At 40.7% G+C, this 18,003-nt stretch overlaps 1 protein-coding gene across 9 annotated transcripts in view; it reads left to right on the top strand.

Moving 5' to 3' along the window:
* Positions 1–18,003, top strand: part of TTLL5 (tubulin tyrosine ligase like 5) — a 122,385-nt gene that overhangs the window by 97,264 nt on the left and 7,118 nt on the right. For all 9 annotated transcript variants that reach the window (XR_014956057.1, XR_014956058.1, XM_085582158.1 and 6 more), the window contains 3 exons: positions 438–612; positions 7,766–7,986; positions 14,997–15,082. Coding sequence is in view for 7 of the 9 variants with exons in the window: in XM_085582158.1 (XP_085438284.1) it covers positions 438–612; positions 7,766–7,986; positions 14,997–15,082 (482 nt within the window). In the remaining 2 variants the exon portion in view is untranslated. The remainder of the gene's footprint in view (positions 1–437; positions 613–7,765; positions 7,987–14,996; positions 15,083–18,003) is intronic.

Genomic DNA, 18,003 nt, shown 5'->3' on the forward strand with positions numbered 1-18,003 from the left:
GATGTTGTACTGCATGTCTGTTTGTATTCCATTGTCACTGCAGCATGTGTGTACTTAGTGTAAGCCTTGTGCGACTGCATTGAAGCTGCTACCAATCTAAATAAATAATTATCTCATTAGCGATGGGAACCAGTTTTTTTTTCCTGCTGCTATTCTGCCTGTCTTCAATGCTAATCAGCCACAGAAATACTCTGGTTTAGAGTTTTTAGTCTCCTTTCCTTTTTCTCTTTAAGAGAGTATCTAGTAATATAGTCCCAGCCTATATTCAAGAAAGTGCTTAGCAGGAAGCACTTGGCACATGACACCTCCAGTAGGTGCTGTGCTTGCTAAAGCTTCTTAATACAGATTCATAGATGGCTAAATATTAAGAGATCTTTTTGAAACAGCAGTGCCTTATAGGCAGAGCAGTGAAAACATGATGACTCTTCTTTCCTCAGGGGTCCAGAGAATCATCATTTTGCCTTGGAAGGAGAGATGGAGAACAGTGTCCACAAGGTGACGCGAGGTCCTCTGGCACATCCCAGCTATCAGCTTCAGTTTGCTGTGCAGCAACTTCAGCAGCAGAAACTTCAGTCAAGACAGCTGTTGGAGCAAAACCAAGCACGGCAACAGGTAACTAAGAAAAAATCCTGCCTGGATGTAGCAGTGCTGACTGAGTCTTAGATGTGAAAACAAACCCAGAGGCAGTAAGGATGGCAGAGATTTTGTCAAGGAAGTAGGTCTTAAACTGGATTGCAACAAAACCAGTATTACCTGCAGTGATTTTGATATCATTTTGATACTGTCATTCCCAATAGCGTCTTCCATTATGTTGACATCTAAAGAGCTGGAGGAAATATGAAAAAGGGCTGGTATTGATGTTCTGGATGACTCCTAGATGCCAAAGGTGGATCACTCTGTATGGAACAGCATTTTCATTCTGCTGGGAGAAGCTTTCAAGGTTTTAATGACTTAATTGATACACCTGTTACCTTACTTTTTTATTATAGGGAGAGAAAGAGAGAGAGATGTATTCTGAGTGATGTCCAAAATACTTCCCTGCTAAAAGGAAGGAAGCCTTTGGGTGATCAAACCTTGATTCAAAACAGCTTGGTCTCCAGCAGCACAGAGCTGTTTGTTAGCAGTCTGGCATGACTAGACCCCATGAACATGGAGGTCTGGACATCCACTCTGCCTCCTGTGAAGCACATAAGTCATTTGTCAGGGCCCTTGAGAATAGGTTATAGGCAAATTGCCCTCATCCTTTTCTGGGAGTATCTTGAAGGAGAGGCCCTTCTGCTTTTTGCTCCTTGCTGTCCTTTTTTCAAGGACCTTACTTAGCCATGTAGTTTCCATCCTCAACTTCTCTCACCTACAGTCTTCTCACTCTTACTCTGTGCAGGAGTTCCTTTCATCTCTGTCCACTGGGCTCTGGGTGGGCAGATGTAGCTGCTCACAAGCTCAGGAAAGGGCCATAAACTGGCTTGTGCCTGTGAGGAGGCTGGAGCTGGCCATGGGGCCTGGCTGAGCCCTCTTCTAACTGCTGACATTGAGCTGATGTTATTCTTGGCCTGGGGCAGAGCCATTACTCAGGAGTTTCTGTTAAAATGATTCTTTGTTAAACCTCCTCTCACCCCCACATCCCCCCTCCTTTCTCTCCCTCCCTTCTCCTTCTGAGCCAAGCATTTTGGAGTTGGTGTGTTGAGGCTATTGCCATGCTGCAGGACTCAGGCTGCACTGGATTTGATGTTAATTGAAGAAAAATATTTGCTGAACATGGGGGCCTTCAGACTTTTTGTCATGAATAAAATTATTGTCTCTTGGATACTCCCTGTCCAAGACATTGTATGGAGCCAGCTATCTCTCCTCTTCCAATAACAGTTGCATCAATCCTCTGATGCCCACCCTGCCAGTCATGACACTACCCTTGCCTTCCCGTGCACCCCCTCTAGCTTTCTGTCACTAACCTCTTCCTTCTGCTAGTTAGCTTCTCAGACTTTAGTCCTTCAACTTGGCCTTAAAGAGAACTGCCTTCTCTTTTCTGCTGCTTATACATTCTCTCACCTACATCTTCCCACTCACACTGCTTCGACTTCTGCACAACTCTTTCATGCTGACCCTCGTTTAGGCTGATCCTCACCTTTCCCCTTCCAGCTAGAGTTCCTGTAACTTATCCAAGCCTGCATGGCTTTACCACATTTCCTTGTCAGTGTTACCTATGCTATCTCCCATTGCCTGCTGTTTTGTTTCTCTTCCTTCCCATTTATTGAGATCTACTTCATCCTATGTTGTCTTGCTTGCTACATTCAAATTTGTCAGTCTTCCCTCAGCAGAAGAAATATATCCCCCAAGACTGAAGGCCTATCACTTGAAAGAGTGTCATAATCTCTCTAATTTGGGGAATGCATGCAGGATATACTTGAGATTGTTTCATCTGATTGTTCAAGTTCTTGTTATGGTTAGAAGGCAGACTAGGCATTTGTCAATAGCTGAAGTGCATCCATTAATTAATATTTCTTGAGCTGCACCCTGAGTGTGGCGTGACCAAGCAACATGACTAGGTGCCAGTCTTTCTTTCCATCTCTGGCAAAGGGACTAGTTACATGTGTGACTATATATGTGATCTAGTAACAGAAGCACCATGATTAATAACACAGCAAATGCTTCTCCTATACATTAACCAGCTCAGTATGCTGGAGATGAGATGGATGCACTGGAAAGCATGGGCTTTTTTAGTCAAGTATTTGTGTCACAAGAATCCCTCCATTTACCATGCACTGGATCTGTCTTACCATGTGTGTTAATATGAAGGCTTGTTGTGTGCTTTGTTGCAGCACTCACTCTTGGTTGAACACTTTCCAGACACATAAGAGTGGTGATGATTTCTTCAGGCATTTAACAATCTGTGGAATATCAAATACTGTGTGGGTGGAGGAAGAGGAATTATAACAAACAGTTTTCAGTCATTGTATGCAGAAGCTAGTTCACACAGTGTAGCACAGTAGGAATAGACCTTTGACTGTAGAATAGGTACTTGTTTACTTGGACAAAAAGAAAAACACCAAACTGGCTGGATGAGAATCCAACAAACATAGGTGGAGTGATATGGACTGGGAACAGACACAGTACAGACCCTGAGAAAAGTGAATAAAAGTAGGAAGGGGAAGAGTTTGAAAGTAGAGACAAGAAGCTTAAAACTGTTATCAGTAAAATCAAGGAATAAGAATTACAAAATCAAACCACAAGGCAAGAAAAACATGCTTATAGCAGTATTTTTAATGTTTAAAGGAGACTTCATGTGACATGTTATGACCTAGATGTTATTATCACTGCTGTAGTTGGCAAGACAGTTAATATACCATCATTGTTTATTCTCTAATTGTTTCCTGTACTGGAAAGATGCCATTAGCTGTTAGGGAGGTTCCTTCTTTGTGTGGCTATGTTCTGTCTGCTCGGCCTAGCATCTACTGGGTTTAAGATTTTATGCCAAACATTTCACATGGGAAAAAAGCTAAATTAAAACAAGGGAAGTACAATTGTATGATGGAATGATCCCTGTCAGTCCTGCTTACATCAAAAAGGCTCATGTTAAGTAAGAATGAATCATGTTAATTGAGTTGTGTGGGCAGTTACGTGATCACAGTTCCATTCACAAGTTTAAATAGATTTTATGCTGTAGAAGATTAGGCTAAATTAATCTTAAATAATTCTCCTCTCAGTCATTTAAAAATTGTATGTCCTCTGAAATATTCTTCATTTTATGAAGTTTAGCTAATTTTTGTCTTTTAATATTTGTGATTCTCTTCTGGCATCCTTACCATTTATTTAGATCTGACTGGAAGTGCTGAGTACTGTGAATAATATTCCTAGTATTCCTAGAACTATATTATTGCTGCCTGAGGGCATCTTTGAATGTAGCCTTGAGCATCATTAAATTGTTTTCTAAACTCTTATATAGTGAACTGCTGTCAGATTTGCAGTATCTCTTTTCCTTCCATTTCTTGTTCATTCTTGTTCTGCAGCTTTCTCCCTCAGTTTTCCCACTAAATGTGCTAACTGCCATTTTTCCTATTTGAGTCTTGTGATACTGATGAGTCAAAGTCTCAGTGTAAGTAAAACAGAACAGCTATTCTGAAAGCAGTAGTCTGAGTTGATTTATACCAGCTGAAATTTTGTCCTTATGTTTCTGGTCCTGTCACTATTATTAGAATTATGGTAACGCCCAGATGTATTAACTGTCTTTCCAATACAATTATACAGCCCAATCCTTGCCTTAGAGAGCTACCAGTACCAAGAGAAATAAAACAGAAGGCACCCAGTCAACTGAACAAAGTATATTTTTTCTTGCTCTGAAGAATTTACCAAAGAGGACATGGTTCAGGACAGTCTGTGCATAGCATGAGCTCGCTTTTCTTTAAGACCCCAAGATATTCTTCTTAGTGCAGTTTAACACTGTGCTAGTTAATAGTACATAGCCTGCTCTTTATTGCCACTTTCTGAATTTTCAATTCAACCAATTGTTATATCCAAACTGATTTAACTGAATGCATTAGTATGTGTTCAAAATAATTTCCACTAAACAATTTATATGACTGGAAAGGTCGTCCAAGGCTATTAGCTCTCTGTATTTTTGCAATGTTATCTGAAACACAACTGCTTTTCTAAAAGTGGTGGGTTCTGTTTTGTTGTGTTTGCTTTTTTCTTTTTTTTTTTTTTTTACTTAAAATCTCTTTATTGTTTATTGCTTATAAACATCTCAGTTTGCAGTGTCAGGGATTTGGAACTAGCTGCACGGATCTCTATGCAATACATGTGTGTGTGCATCTGTCTGTCAGTTCTCATACACTGCTGAGTCTCTCATCTTTTTCAGATTTGCTGATTCAATTGAATGTGAATGACTGTGGGATAGAAATCTCACAACTATGTTCCATAAAAATTACATTAAAATCAAGAGACATGCATCTGGGAAGGGGGTTTGACTGCTGTTCCCATTAAGGCAATGGTTTCAGTATGAGACCACTCCTAATTAGACAGCACAAAATCCAACACAAGAATGCCCAGACCCATGAAGGGAGACATAATTTGAGGTATGCTTTATATTAGATACTGTAAGACAGATTCACAGGAAATGAGCTTCATTACCTCCTCTGGTCACACAGTGAACATGTTTTTGCTTGCAACATTTATTCCATTGCTGTGCTAGGGATGGGTGTTAGATACAGGGATGGTAAGTGCCAGGAACATTCTTTCTGTTTTTGAAGATCAGTAATAGATCTGCTTTTCTTCAGAGTACTACACTACCTCTGCTTTTAATCACTAACAGCCCAAACTTAGCTGCTACTGACTAATACTCTTAGATGTTCATTGTCCTTACTGATATGGTGTACACATTGAGATTTTTTAATTTTTTTTTTTTTTCATACAAGGAATACTTTTTGTATGGTATTGTAGATGTTGAAAGAAGGAGATATTGCTTCAGTCTGTGATGTAGGGAAAAATATTTTCTGTGTCAGTGCTTTCTTCATGGGCATGACAGGGTTAATGCTGTTCCTCCTCCCCAGAAAATTGTGTGCAAGAATTAACTCACTAATAATTTACAGAAATTTCGGCAAAGATATCCTATAGCTTTTTTAGTATTTTTCATATTTGTAGCCCTAGAGACTTGTTAGGGTAGCAAATGTCTCCTCAACATCAAGTTAAATCTGCCTGTGAACTCTAAGTGAAATTTTTCACTTGAAGCAGCAATAGTTTTAGAGTGCTACCTGCTTCAGGGCTGCATCTGTCAGGGTTTGTCTTGGCTTCTGCTCTCCCTAGACCCTTAGTTTTCAGAATCCTGAGTGGTAAGGTCTGTCTCCTATGTTTTGGATGTGCTGAAAGCTTCCCAGCCCTTCCTTTGTGTGGTCAGGCTCTGCTCTCCCAGCTGTCCTCTGTTTGCACAGAAGCTTCTCCTGGTTTCCTGTCCTATCCCCACGGAGTTCACAGCAGGGCAGTATACTTTGTAGCTGAATCCAGAAGCCGTGGTCCTTGTCAGCTTCCAGTCTCCCCATCCGTGCCTGAAAGACAGCCAGAATCTCAGCACAATGTGGAGACAAAGGCATTTTCAGAAGTCTGTAACCCCCAAGAAGAATATCCATGACCTTTAAGCAGGTTTCAACACAGTTTTTGCTGATCAAGCTTTGTTAGAGCATCCATGCTTGCTGTTTATTCAGAGTCATGGATCTCCTTGCCACTGCATATTAACACAGGCAAAGGGTATGACTGTATGCATTGTGAACTCCAGGATCTTCGTGTTGACAAGAAAAAGAACTTCCAGGAAAAATGCATAATATCAAAAGAACTTGTAGGAAAGATGGATAATATAATTTCACAGTGAAATGTCACTGCTGAATAAGAAGTGGGTGCAGGGATTTGAGGGTCTCCATCCCAACCCTAAAATGTGTCGGGGACTGAGATGCAAGAGACTAAGTTCCAAGTTCCATTTTAGTTTGTTTTTCTGGGGAGATGTGGGGTGTGGCTGCTATTTTCCAGACTTCTGCACTTGTACTAGCTTCCGTATTGAGAATCTGGAAGCTGCAATCAAGGTAGAACTTCAGGGAAGGGAGAGGTTAAGAAGGATTGGGAGCCCAAGGGCATCCTGTCAGTGAGCTCTAGTTAGGAAACAGGCCTGTTTTGGCTCCTGCACTTCCTTCTCTCCCTAGAGCCCTGCCTGTCAGAAACGCCTTCCCACACAGCACTGCTCTGCCATTTGCCAGAGAATTGCGGGGGAGAGGGGCTTTTCCTGTCTGTGTGCTGAGACTCAGCCAGCTCTCAGACTGTGGTTTTCTCTGGAGCCTGGAGCCCGTTTGCTGTGGCTTTGTGTATTTTCCACCCAAGGAGAAACTGAGGACAAACTCAGTGAAGGCCACTGCTCCCAGGGCCACATGGAGGGCTCAGCTCTTCCCCTTATCACTGACCTCTAGATGCCAAATTACGAGGTTATGGTATTGCCTCTGTTCTGGGAATCTGACTGACTTCGAGGAAAGACAAAGCAGAACTCCCAGCAGGTTGCTCCTTTCTGAAGAGAGTTTAGTGGTCTGCAGAGCTCCCATAGAGGAAATGTTCTCCAGTCCCTGCTTTGCCAGGCCACTGCTCAGATCTCCAGTGTCCATAACATACAGATCCTTTTGTTTCCTGTGTCACATCTCCAACATTTTTACTCTCCTACATGCTATAGGAATAGAAATATTTTCTGTTCCCTGATATTACTGGGGATTTCCTTTTTGTCAGTGGTGGAGTTAAAGTTCCTTTTTCAGAAGAAGGTACCCTAGAGCTTTTCTGTTATTCCAAGCACCTACACAGTTAGACCTAATAGTAGCATTCTATCATCTTCCCCATAACCTTTCTCTCTCTTAGAACTGTGTCTCAATCCTACCTCCCACATAAAGAATAATTTATCAAGTGATGCAGAAAGTCAATGTAATTAAATCTTTACTTCTTTGTGGATGGATGCTCGCTTCAAGATTAAATTAAGGAATTGGCCTCTTGTTTTTTAATCAGGAATAGTAGAATTCTGTGGCATAATGAAGTTGTCTGCCTTCCTAGAAGCTAGTCCTGGTTTCCAGGGGCATAAAATTCACTGTCTTAACAACTTAACTCTTTATGTGTGGGACTTTCTGTGGAGCCCTGGGGTTGCCTTCACCAGGCAGATATTATCCCTCACAAAAATCACCCACCTCCATCAGTGTTCTCAGCAATATTCACAGAGGTAATCACCAATTACTATGGGATGTTTTTCTTTTTTCACCAGGCTGTTTTTGCCAACTACTCACAATCCAGCACCAGTCATATATCTGTGCCAGCTGGCTCTGATGCCCGCAAGACATCAAATGCCACTTCTAGTATCCAGAAGGCAGCCAGTTTGGACAAAGTGATGCCATCCCAGAGTACAGCTCCTCAGTTGGCTCCAAAGCCTCCAACAAACCACAGACAGGCAGTGATCAGAAAGGCTGCAGCCCAGAGGACATCCAAGTAAGTTTTACCTCTTCCATTCACAACTGGGAATTGGCACTGGTTCCCCTGAAGGTGAATATTGGAGAAGAAACTGTCTGCATCTGACTGTGACAGATCTTTTTGGCTGTGCTGTCCAGGATAAATCTCAGAATAATGTGAGGCGTACATACTGAAATAAACATTGCACTGTGCTGCAGTTGTGTGTTTCATAAGGATATGGAAGGTAACTGTAACAGCATGCAAAGGTAAGGACATAGGAACTGTCAAATTGATTCTAGAGTGGGATTCGGTAACATAAGTACTGGTGCTAGTGGCATTTTGGATGCCCAGGGCTATTCCACCTGACTTCCAGCTGCTCTTCCAGATGAGCACAGGTCTTTTGTAGTTCTTGTGTTGTATCTGTCAGTCTCATGCAGATGTCTCAAATATTTGAGAGCACCAATTAAGGTACATCTATGTTTAGGCACTTAAGTCACTCCCTCTGTCTAATCTTTGATGGGGGCTAGAATCTAGAAAAGGCTGCCAAAAAAAAAAAACCAACATCCCAAAAAAACCAAAACAAAGCAACAAAGCTATTCAATACCTTTAACAAGATAATCTGCCCCTGAGCCAAGTTTTCCCATAAATTTAACACACCATGTCGGATTGAGGCCTTCAAGCACAAGTGTTTATTTCATGTGAAATGCTTATATTGTGCCTGATGTAATGATAGCTTTTCTCATTAAATGTAGAAATCCTTCTTATAACTTTTAGTAAGCTTTTAGTTAAATAATGCTTACTATTCTAAGGTAAGTGGATGGATTTGACAGTTTTCTTTAAAAACAAATGCTGTCTTTAGAAATAAACAAAAATATTTACCATGAAATTTTGCTTACTCATTATAAGTTTCCTTCCTTTCCATTTCTTGGTATGTTTTCTCTTTTCTGCATTATGAGAAAATGTGAGCAAGACTTCTGGATTTTCAGCTTCCTCAGCTCTCTGTTTATCTCCTCTTAAATGGCAGAATTGCTTTAGTCTAAACCCTTCATCAGGTTTTTCCTCATATATCCTCAGACTTGTTTCATCCTGAAAAATTGATTTCATAACTTCCTTCCTTTTGCTTACTCTACAGCCAGAAGAGTTGTAAAGCTTTCAGAGCAAGCTCCTGTGAAATTTCCTGATTCTGTTTTCACTTCCTGTTTAAAGAGAGAAGTTTCAGCTTTAGGTTACTGATGAAAGACACCTCATGAAGATGTAGTCACTGTGTGTGAATCAAATCTGGAGCTGCAAGGCATATTTAAGGAACTTGGACAGAACTGCTTTGGGGAAGTTTGTGTATTTGCTGCCTGTACTCTTGCTATCTTAAGAGACAGCACACAGAGTTAATCCCCCAAAACTATTTAGAAAGAAAACAAGATGTTAGTAAATTTTGTCAGCTCAGCAAATGCAGATGTGAGCACCAGGTCTGGCAGGTATGCTCTGGTGGCTTTGTTATCTGATTTCTTTCATGTTGGGTGGCTCTTGTTAGTACAGGTGACAGGCTGTGTCAGTGGGTTTCTCTGCTGGGCAGCGGGGATGTGTATTTGAAGATGCCGGTGTGCTGTGCTCACTTCTTGGCAAAGGAAATGTTTATCCTTGTGAGATGGAATTGCAGCTCCTTGGACAGACTTTACTTTGCTGCATTTTTGTGGTTTCTGCTCTGTGACAGGCAGGAGTGTGGGAAAACCGGAAAAAGTTCAGCACCAAAAATGCACAGAAGGGGGAAAAAAAGCAAAAGATTCCTTCAGAATTTCAGAAAACTAATCCAAGTATTGAAGGCTGCAAGGAGCCGCTCCGGAAATATTTTCCAAGTTGCCTTTCAGTCTCCAGCACAAGGCTCCAAACCCATTCTTGCCATTCATGGGATCTTGCAGTAATATTTTTTCACTTACATGGAAAACAACAGTGCCTAGCTGTATTTCCAGCACGCTGAGAGCTGATAGTTTAAAAACTGCTATGTCTCAGACTAATTTAATCCATTCATTGTTGTCAGGAAAAGGCCAAATACACATCTGCAGAGGAGAGTGAATGGAGAAAAGCCTCTGTGTAAAAGGAACATGGACTAAAGGAGAAAAAGATGTCTTCCATGCTTCAGCCTATTTTCTACAGTCCCTGATAATTTGGACAGAGTATTTTTGGACATGTTGTGTAGTCTGCTTTCAAAAAAGTCCAGTGGTAGACGCTCTACTATGTGCTATAAAAATCCTTTTAAGAATCTAGACAACTTTGTAATCGCCTAGTTTCTCCTGATGTGCTGATTTTTTTCTGAATTTTTCTTTTGTTTCAGCCTTTTGTACCTTGTTCCTCCTTCCTGAACCCTAAACACTTTCTCATGTAAATACTTTCCATCTTTTGAATATTCTTCTACTTCTTGGAGTAACCTAATTTTGCTTAGACTTGTTGAGGTTTTGTTAACCTCAGATAGCAGTTCTACCTGCCAAGTCCTTAATTGTCTCCAATTGACTGTATTTTATTCCGTTTGTCAGAATGCTTGGAGTATGGCACCCAAAATTGTACTTTTCTGGTGAGACTACCATGTCCATATCTTATGACATGGCAAATATCCCTCTCCATAACATCTTTCGACTGCTTCATTTGCCTATCAGGTCACATTTTGATTTGCTACCTTCTCTCACTCTAATACTTCTTGGCAGTTTTTCTGATATCTTTCCTCAAAGGGGATCTCAGGGCTATGTATTATTTATGCAAGACTCACTGAAACAAATCCCATTCTGTTGTTAAAGCTCTCATGTCTCTTTCTCCCCCCATGTATTTCAGTAAGCCAGACCTTATTTCTGTTTGCTCTTTCACTACCTTGCTTTTGTTTCACATGTTAATAAAGATCATCTTTTTCAAGTTGTTTCTAGAATTTCTCCAGAGAGAGGACTGTGATGACAAAACTAAAATCAGCTTTGTCTCTTTGAGGGTATCTCCTCCTTGCATGCGTTATCAATTCTCTCCAGCCAGCACATGTGGCTTCCAGAAAAGGGAGAAACAAGTAGAAAACTCAACTACAAACAGAATGAGATGCTAAGGATGAACATTACTGACTAATTAAAAAACTGTCTAGTAACTTGGACACTTTCCTGGTTGAAGCATAAAGGAATAAAGTAATGGAACAGCCAGACAATTCAGTCTTGTCTTTTCAGTTCCTGGCTTCTCTTGTTTTTGTAAAAGGTGGTAGGTTGACTTTATAATGGATTGTGTCCAAAGCAGACTCCTTGCTTAAACTAACAGAGTGGAAAACTGGGGCCCATATTAAGGTGTGGAAAAAGACTAACTGGTAGAAATGGTTTAGTATGGTTCAGCTCTATGCTGAAATATTGTGCCATAAATGGTCTCACAGGGCTCCACAGTTTTGATCAAATATGCTTGTATCACTAATAGATAGTTCTTGAACATCTACTACAACAAGCTCTTTTTTCTTTCTCAGAGTCAAACTGGGTCTTTCCCACTGCTCATGTTGCCACTGCTATTGACAGGTCTGCGAACCATGAAGAGACCTGCTGATATTTTCAGATAGGGATCACAGATACAGTATTTATAAGCAGTGGAATGAAGCAGATGTTCCCTGGAAGCGGTATTTGGTGTATAGAATCTTCACATTACAGATGACAGCATGCAAAGTAGAAAAATACATTAGCTCAACTGTTCACAAGAGTGAACTGGTGGTAGATGAAAAATCTTTCTGCTTTTAGGAATACTAAGTCATAATAAATACTGATTTCTGTGCTATCATTCACGTAGTAACTTCTCAGTAACCTTTCTGTGACAGGAGAGAAGTAAGGCTTTGAACAATCTGTGAACAGAACCATCAGTCAAAGAAAACATCTCAGAAAAATTGATCTGTTAATATTAGACCACTGTATATAAGGAGAGGAAACGCTAGGTAGGGAAAATGAGCCTATTGTTCAAGATGTTATCAGTGAGAGATAAGATCACCAAGTTTACCAGCAGTAGACTGGAACATTACAAACTCTTGGGGATATTGATCAGCATGGCATAATTTCTTGTACTGAGCATCTCTGTAAATGTTATAACAACTCTATTCAGTAAGCCTTGCAAAATAAATATTCCTTTCAAGTCCCACCACTACAGAAGAAAAATCTTTATACAGTATTCTCTTTTGTTTTACACGGTCCCAGGAGTAGAAGAGCCACAGTTCTTCTCTATTTTAACTAGTACAGAAATAGGGTAGAGGGGATCCATTTCTCTAGGCTTCAGGAAATCTATCCCAGAGCGGGGAGGAGTTCTGACTGCAGTTGGACACAGAAGTAGCCAGCATCCACTGGCCAAGCCTAGCAAATGTGCCAAAAGCAGATGATGATGATCACAGAGCAAGGCCCTGTAAAACACTCTGGCTGTGTTTTGTATCCTGTCTTGCCCATGTGTGAAGTGTCTTTAGTGAACCAGGTACATCACACACAGAAAGAGAGTGTCCACTGATAAGAGGACAGGCAGTAGAACACACATCTAACAGTTACTGGAACCCCTTTAAATGTTTTGCTACTGCTGTACTGCAGCACGCTTATTTTTTCAGCTCCTGAATATCTGGGTTATTCAGGCTGCTTGACCCTTAGACATTTTTGGCAGTAAAAGCAGTGTATCTGAGAGACATGCCTTGATTTAACACCCTGACACAGCTGGGCTCACTAGACCTGTAGTTTGTAGCCCTTGGCTAGCCTCAGATCATACACACAGATACACATGCAGGGGTACCCCATCCAAGAACCACAAAGAGGAACAAGCTTCCTGCCTCTGGGTCTTTACATTTTTTGCTGTCCTTTTGTCAAACCTGGGCTTTTGTGATGTGAATATGTTAGTGTCAGATCTGTCTGGTTCCACTGGACCTTTAGATGCATCTGTAGCATCCCAGAAATACATTGTTAAAACAAAGGTATTCAAAATTTAGTCAAAAAGTATTTGTCTCTCATCTGTAGAACAGTATTTGCTGTCCAAGGCTGGGCAGCTGAATGCTAGTGTAGTACCTAAATTAAGGAAGCCAGTATCAGTTTTGAGGAAGAGTTAGCCATATAGGAGATAGAAAAGAGCAATGACAGATATTTAAATGGAAGGGACAGCTGGGACTATTTTTGTTAGTATTGAATAAGAAATAGTGAACATAACAGCGAACTGAAGAAGTGGAACATACCGCTGGAGAAATGGAAGTAAAAACAACAGATACATTGACAGTAGGAAAGGGAGAAAAAACAATAGGATTTCAGCTAATCCAAGGAGGAAGAAAATGGAAAGGGATTACCTCAGTTTAAACAGTGAATATGTTCTGGCACTGAAGCTTTCATCAGGACAGCACAGAGAGTATGAGGAAGTGATCTTAGCATGGTGGGAGATGCCAGGAGGTGAGCTGAGAATGAGCTCTCAGAATGAGGTGACTCTTGAATCTGCAAGAATCAAGGTACCCAACGTTGTGGGTAGGCAGAGAAGGGCAAGTCTGTGGAGATAAAGAAATTCTCTGAACAATAAGGTAGAAGAGTGACTGTTCCCTGTTTTGCTTGTTTATTGTTGTTGTACTTGCTGGCATTCTTGATTACTTTTTCAACTACTAGTCTTGCACTCTACTTAAAAAAGGGTGAGCTGAATTTGGCTGTCAGTTGTGCTGTGTTAACAAAGTGGGCAAGCTAATTATGAGCATAGAACCTCTGTGTAAGAAGCATAAAGATCCATCTGGATTCTCAGCTTCCAGAAAGACCATGCAATATCAGCAAAAAAAACCCCATAGGTACACATCCAAAATTCTCTCCAAGAGACAATAAACACAGAGACAGGCACCTCATTTGACAGTAGCATTTCCAGTTAAGACTGACTGAAGTAAGGGGCTCTGGTATGCAAATGTATCTGCATCCCTCTCCCTTCATGTAGACTCCAATGCATTTCACTGAAATCTAGCTGAAATAAAACGCAGGAGTCCCTCACAGACCTTTTAGCTCTCAGAAACACTGGGGTTTCTGGCACCTTGCTGACCTTGAAATCTGGAAGCAAAAGGTTTCAGATAAAACCACAGACACTGCATGTGTTTAAACAGTGAATAACAATTAGTTGCCAGGGCATCCCATGGGGATTGGAGATCATGATGCTCTTCAGGGGTAGAGCTGACAGCAAGTGTTAACACTGCAGAACTGAAAGAGTGAAGGAGGACTCTGGCAGAGATGAGTGTGCATGCAGAAAAGTCTGTAGTGATTGGAAATGTGTTGGGCCAGGAGGAAGAACAGCAAGGAAGAATAAGGGAGGAGAGGACAAACCAGGAATAAAAGGATAATTGTATAGATTTTTAAGGACAGAATAGATGCTTGCAGCTGTATAGCTTGCCCTTCTCTTGTGAATAGACCAGATTTTTCTGTAGGAGAACATGGTCTCAGTTTGGTAATAAATCTTCCTGAGTCAAAGTGCACTTGTAGTCTATAGAGTGTAGTTTTGCTGTAACTCAAGTGCTGAGAGCAATGCAGAAGGATTTGCATAAGGTATCTGCTTGAGGAATGGCACTGGATTACTGAAAATTAGATGCATTCCGTGTGTCTCAGTTTGCAAGATAAGTGAGTAATCTTGGCTAAATGAGCTCTCTCTGTTGAGGCAAGATGCAAAGACTTAGCTCTTGAATGTATGTTTAGACAGCATGTGCATTTCTGTCACTTTAATTCAAATCATTGGACTAAGATGACCACAGCATTACTAGTTGCAATGTATGTTGGTGGTCCAGTGCAATTTAATATCTTCATTATACTCCAGAATCAGCTTCCAAGGCATATGAGACAATTAAGTGTTTTAGTCACATTGAAGTTTCCCTGGTGGCTTGACTGTTCATTTGTCTTGCTCTGCTTTTTGGAGTCAGTTGCTGTCACTGCCTTTTTCATACCACATTCAGGCACAGCTTCATGGTTACAGTCCCAATGAGATTATGTAAACTAGGGAAATTCTCATTTTTTTATTTAAGACTTTTATTCTTCCTTGCTATATCACTTACCTCTGTCTAATTTTATGGTTTTATCTCTTAGGCTGACCTCCACTGAAAAGCAACTGAATGGATTCCAGAACAGCCTTCAGAGTGCTGCACCCTGTGAGCCAGGGACGTATTCCACAGGTGAGTGACAGTGCTAAAGACCGTGAAAGTGGGGGTGGGTATGCTGAGATGCTTTCATCTGTTTTCAAGAACTGCCAGGGAAAAGACTTATCAGCAAGAAGAAACACAGCTGCCTCCTCTACATGTAGTGGTTCCTAGGTAACAGCCTGGGTTCAGCTGTACAGGGAATTTATACCCCCTGGGATTAAAAAGACTAAACAGAAGGGAGCATAGGCTGAGTTTCCTAGAGTTGGAAGACCCTCTTAAAATATGGCTGGGGAGGGAAAAAACTACCTTGGCTCAAATGGTTCCTTTTTGCTTTAGGCTTTGGCTCAAGATGCTCTCTTGTTTAAGCTTGGTCTGTAATAAAGCGCCGGGACATTCTTTGCATTTTTCTTTGGTCTTGCATTAAAGCTCTTAGTGCAGAAAGATATAGCTGAGAGTTGTGAATCAGCTACATAGTGAAGTCAAGTAATAGATGTGAAAGTATCTGATAAAAAATCACTGAGAGTTACAGAATCAAATCTTCATCTTTCTCTAGTGGCTAATTATTTCAAACAGGTTTTTCTGCTGATAAGTTCTCAGAAAATGAGGGCCTAATCATTTATGCAGACCTATTGGCAGGTAGAGCATAGTCTTGTAAACCCATACTACCCATGGCTCACAGTAATTTGTGATAGTGCTGTAATGGAATATGTGGACACATTATGTTCCAGAATGCTTTGAAAAATGATGTTTCTGATCTCCTGTTTTGCAATGGAACTGTGGAAACATGACTTAAGTGTCACTAATGCAGCAATCTCTGTGTTTCCAGAGGCTGAAAGAAACGTTTGTGGAGGGGTTCATCTCTTGGATATTTATCTCTAAAATTTGAAATATGACATTTTCTTTATTTATGTTAGTAATTTTTTTTCTGATCCTCTAGCACAAACATTCAGCTAATGCACTTAACATACAGTTCCAAACTGCCTCCCACAACTTTCCCACCTGCCAAAAACTCCAGTTATCCTGCCAGCAATTTTATAGGGTGAATGGCCACAGTCAATATAAAACACCCTATGGTACACTGGAACATGACAGTGTACTCTGGCATATAATGGGATTATCCAAACAAATAAAATTATATTAACCCTGTATTATGTGTATAGCTGAATCAAAAGTTTATAATGCAATTTAGCTTTTTAGTACAGTATATAAAGCAAGGTTACAGATAAATTTAAAAGTAAATGTAAAAATGAAGTTCTCAATATATTGACAAAACTGGTTTGTTGAGTGGACTTATATGAAGGTGTTTGTATGTTGGATTCTGCCTTCTTTTTCACATTTTCAAGAGTACTGTTACGGTTGCCACCCTCTAATTTTAACCTTTCCAAGAGAATCTCTCCATCTCCTCTGGATACTGTTGTTATGTTGGTCCATGATAACTGTAGGCAGCATTTTGCTATCCTTCCCCATTTCTGTGAATACCTACGCAGTGCATGCATGAAGATGGGTGATAATATTAATGATGGTATGCAACAGCCAGAGCTGAAGGAATAATAGAGGCTAGATAACAACTGTGAAGTTCAGGATAGTCGCTCCTTTGTGAATACTTATAATCCAGTAAGAATTGAGAACTTCAACTCATGTTTCCTTCTGTAGATCTGGTCTAGCTGCATTGTGCTAAACTACCCTCTTTGAAGCTGAAACAAAGGGTTACCCTGCTATTTAACCAGGAGTATCAGGGCTTTGGTAAAGCCCAGGTTTGGCTAGGGGTAGGCTAGTAGAACCATGGTGGATGGGTCACTCAAAGTTTCCTTGCTGCTAAAAGAGGTACATAGCTCCAAGAACAGTGCTAAATATTGCCATGATTAAACTAACTGGAGCCAAATGTTTGTTCTTGGAAATTGGGGAATGATATTTTCTTCAGCTTTGCACCAAGCTACTGCTATGTGTCAGAGGCTGTTGTGCCCAGTTTGTGTCTCAGAAACTGCTCTGAAACTACTGCTCTCACAGTAGTCCTTGCTGCAGGAACAGCTGTTTTTCTTCTTCACTCTCTCCATTGATTGCTTACACTAGGGCCCTGATTTTCCCTCAGCAGCAGTTTACTTGGGGTTACTGTTTCACATGTATTTAGTATCTTAGATACCAACTGGAGAGGTTGGACACACAAGTCATGAAGCAAATCACAGAATAAACTGCAAGCATTTAAAGACAGAACGCTGTGAAAAGCTGCAGATATAAAAGAGGAACCAGGCAGAACCTGTGTATAAACACATACATACAGATGTTCAAAAATGTCTGAGAAGCTTGAATAGGCCTTCTCTAACTGCCTATCTGAGAATAGTTGTGGGGCTTTGTGAAGAGGCATAAAGGCGTCACAAGTGATCTTACTTCAAGCCAGGATGTTGCTCAATGGAAAAGAGAGTCAGGCAGTATGGAGACTTTTAACTAGACTGTCCAGAAGACAGTTCACTAGTGATTAGTGCTGCAACTGTAAAGTATCAGTTGTAGACACTGTTGTGCAGTGGGCTCAGGCTCTCAAGAACATATCCTTTGAAATAAAAGGGAAAATAAAAGTCAACATTTCTGCAAGGTAGCTCAGGATTCTGAAACAAACCACCACTACAATGAAAGTAGCCTCATCCTCATTTCACAGAGGCAGAAGTTGTGGGAGCTGTCTGTCACTGGTGTAATGAGAGAGAAGGCAGAGAGCCTCATGATGCTATACAGACAGAAATCTAAATTTGAAAGATAGCAAATGGGGGTTATTTGTAGTGTCTGAAGAGACAGATTCTTAGCAAAATTTGCAGAAGTTTAGCAGGATTTATTCTAATAAATACTAAGAACTACTATCTGTAGGGAACATGTAAATTACTTGTGACCTGAGTTTTCACTGAACACCCAGCCACTATTGCATTTCTAAAAACAGAGTCATTATCACATTGCTTTTTTAATTCTGT

The sequence above is a fragment of the Lonchura striata genome, chromosome 5, assembly GCF_050655825.1.
Source record: "Lonchura striata isolate lonStrDom1 chromosome 5, ASM5065582v1, whole genome shotgun sequence".
NCBI lineage: Eukaryota > Metazoa > Chordata > Aves > Passeriformes > Estrildidae > Lonchura > Lonchura striata.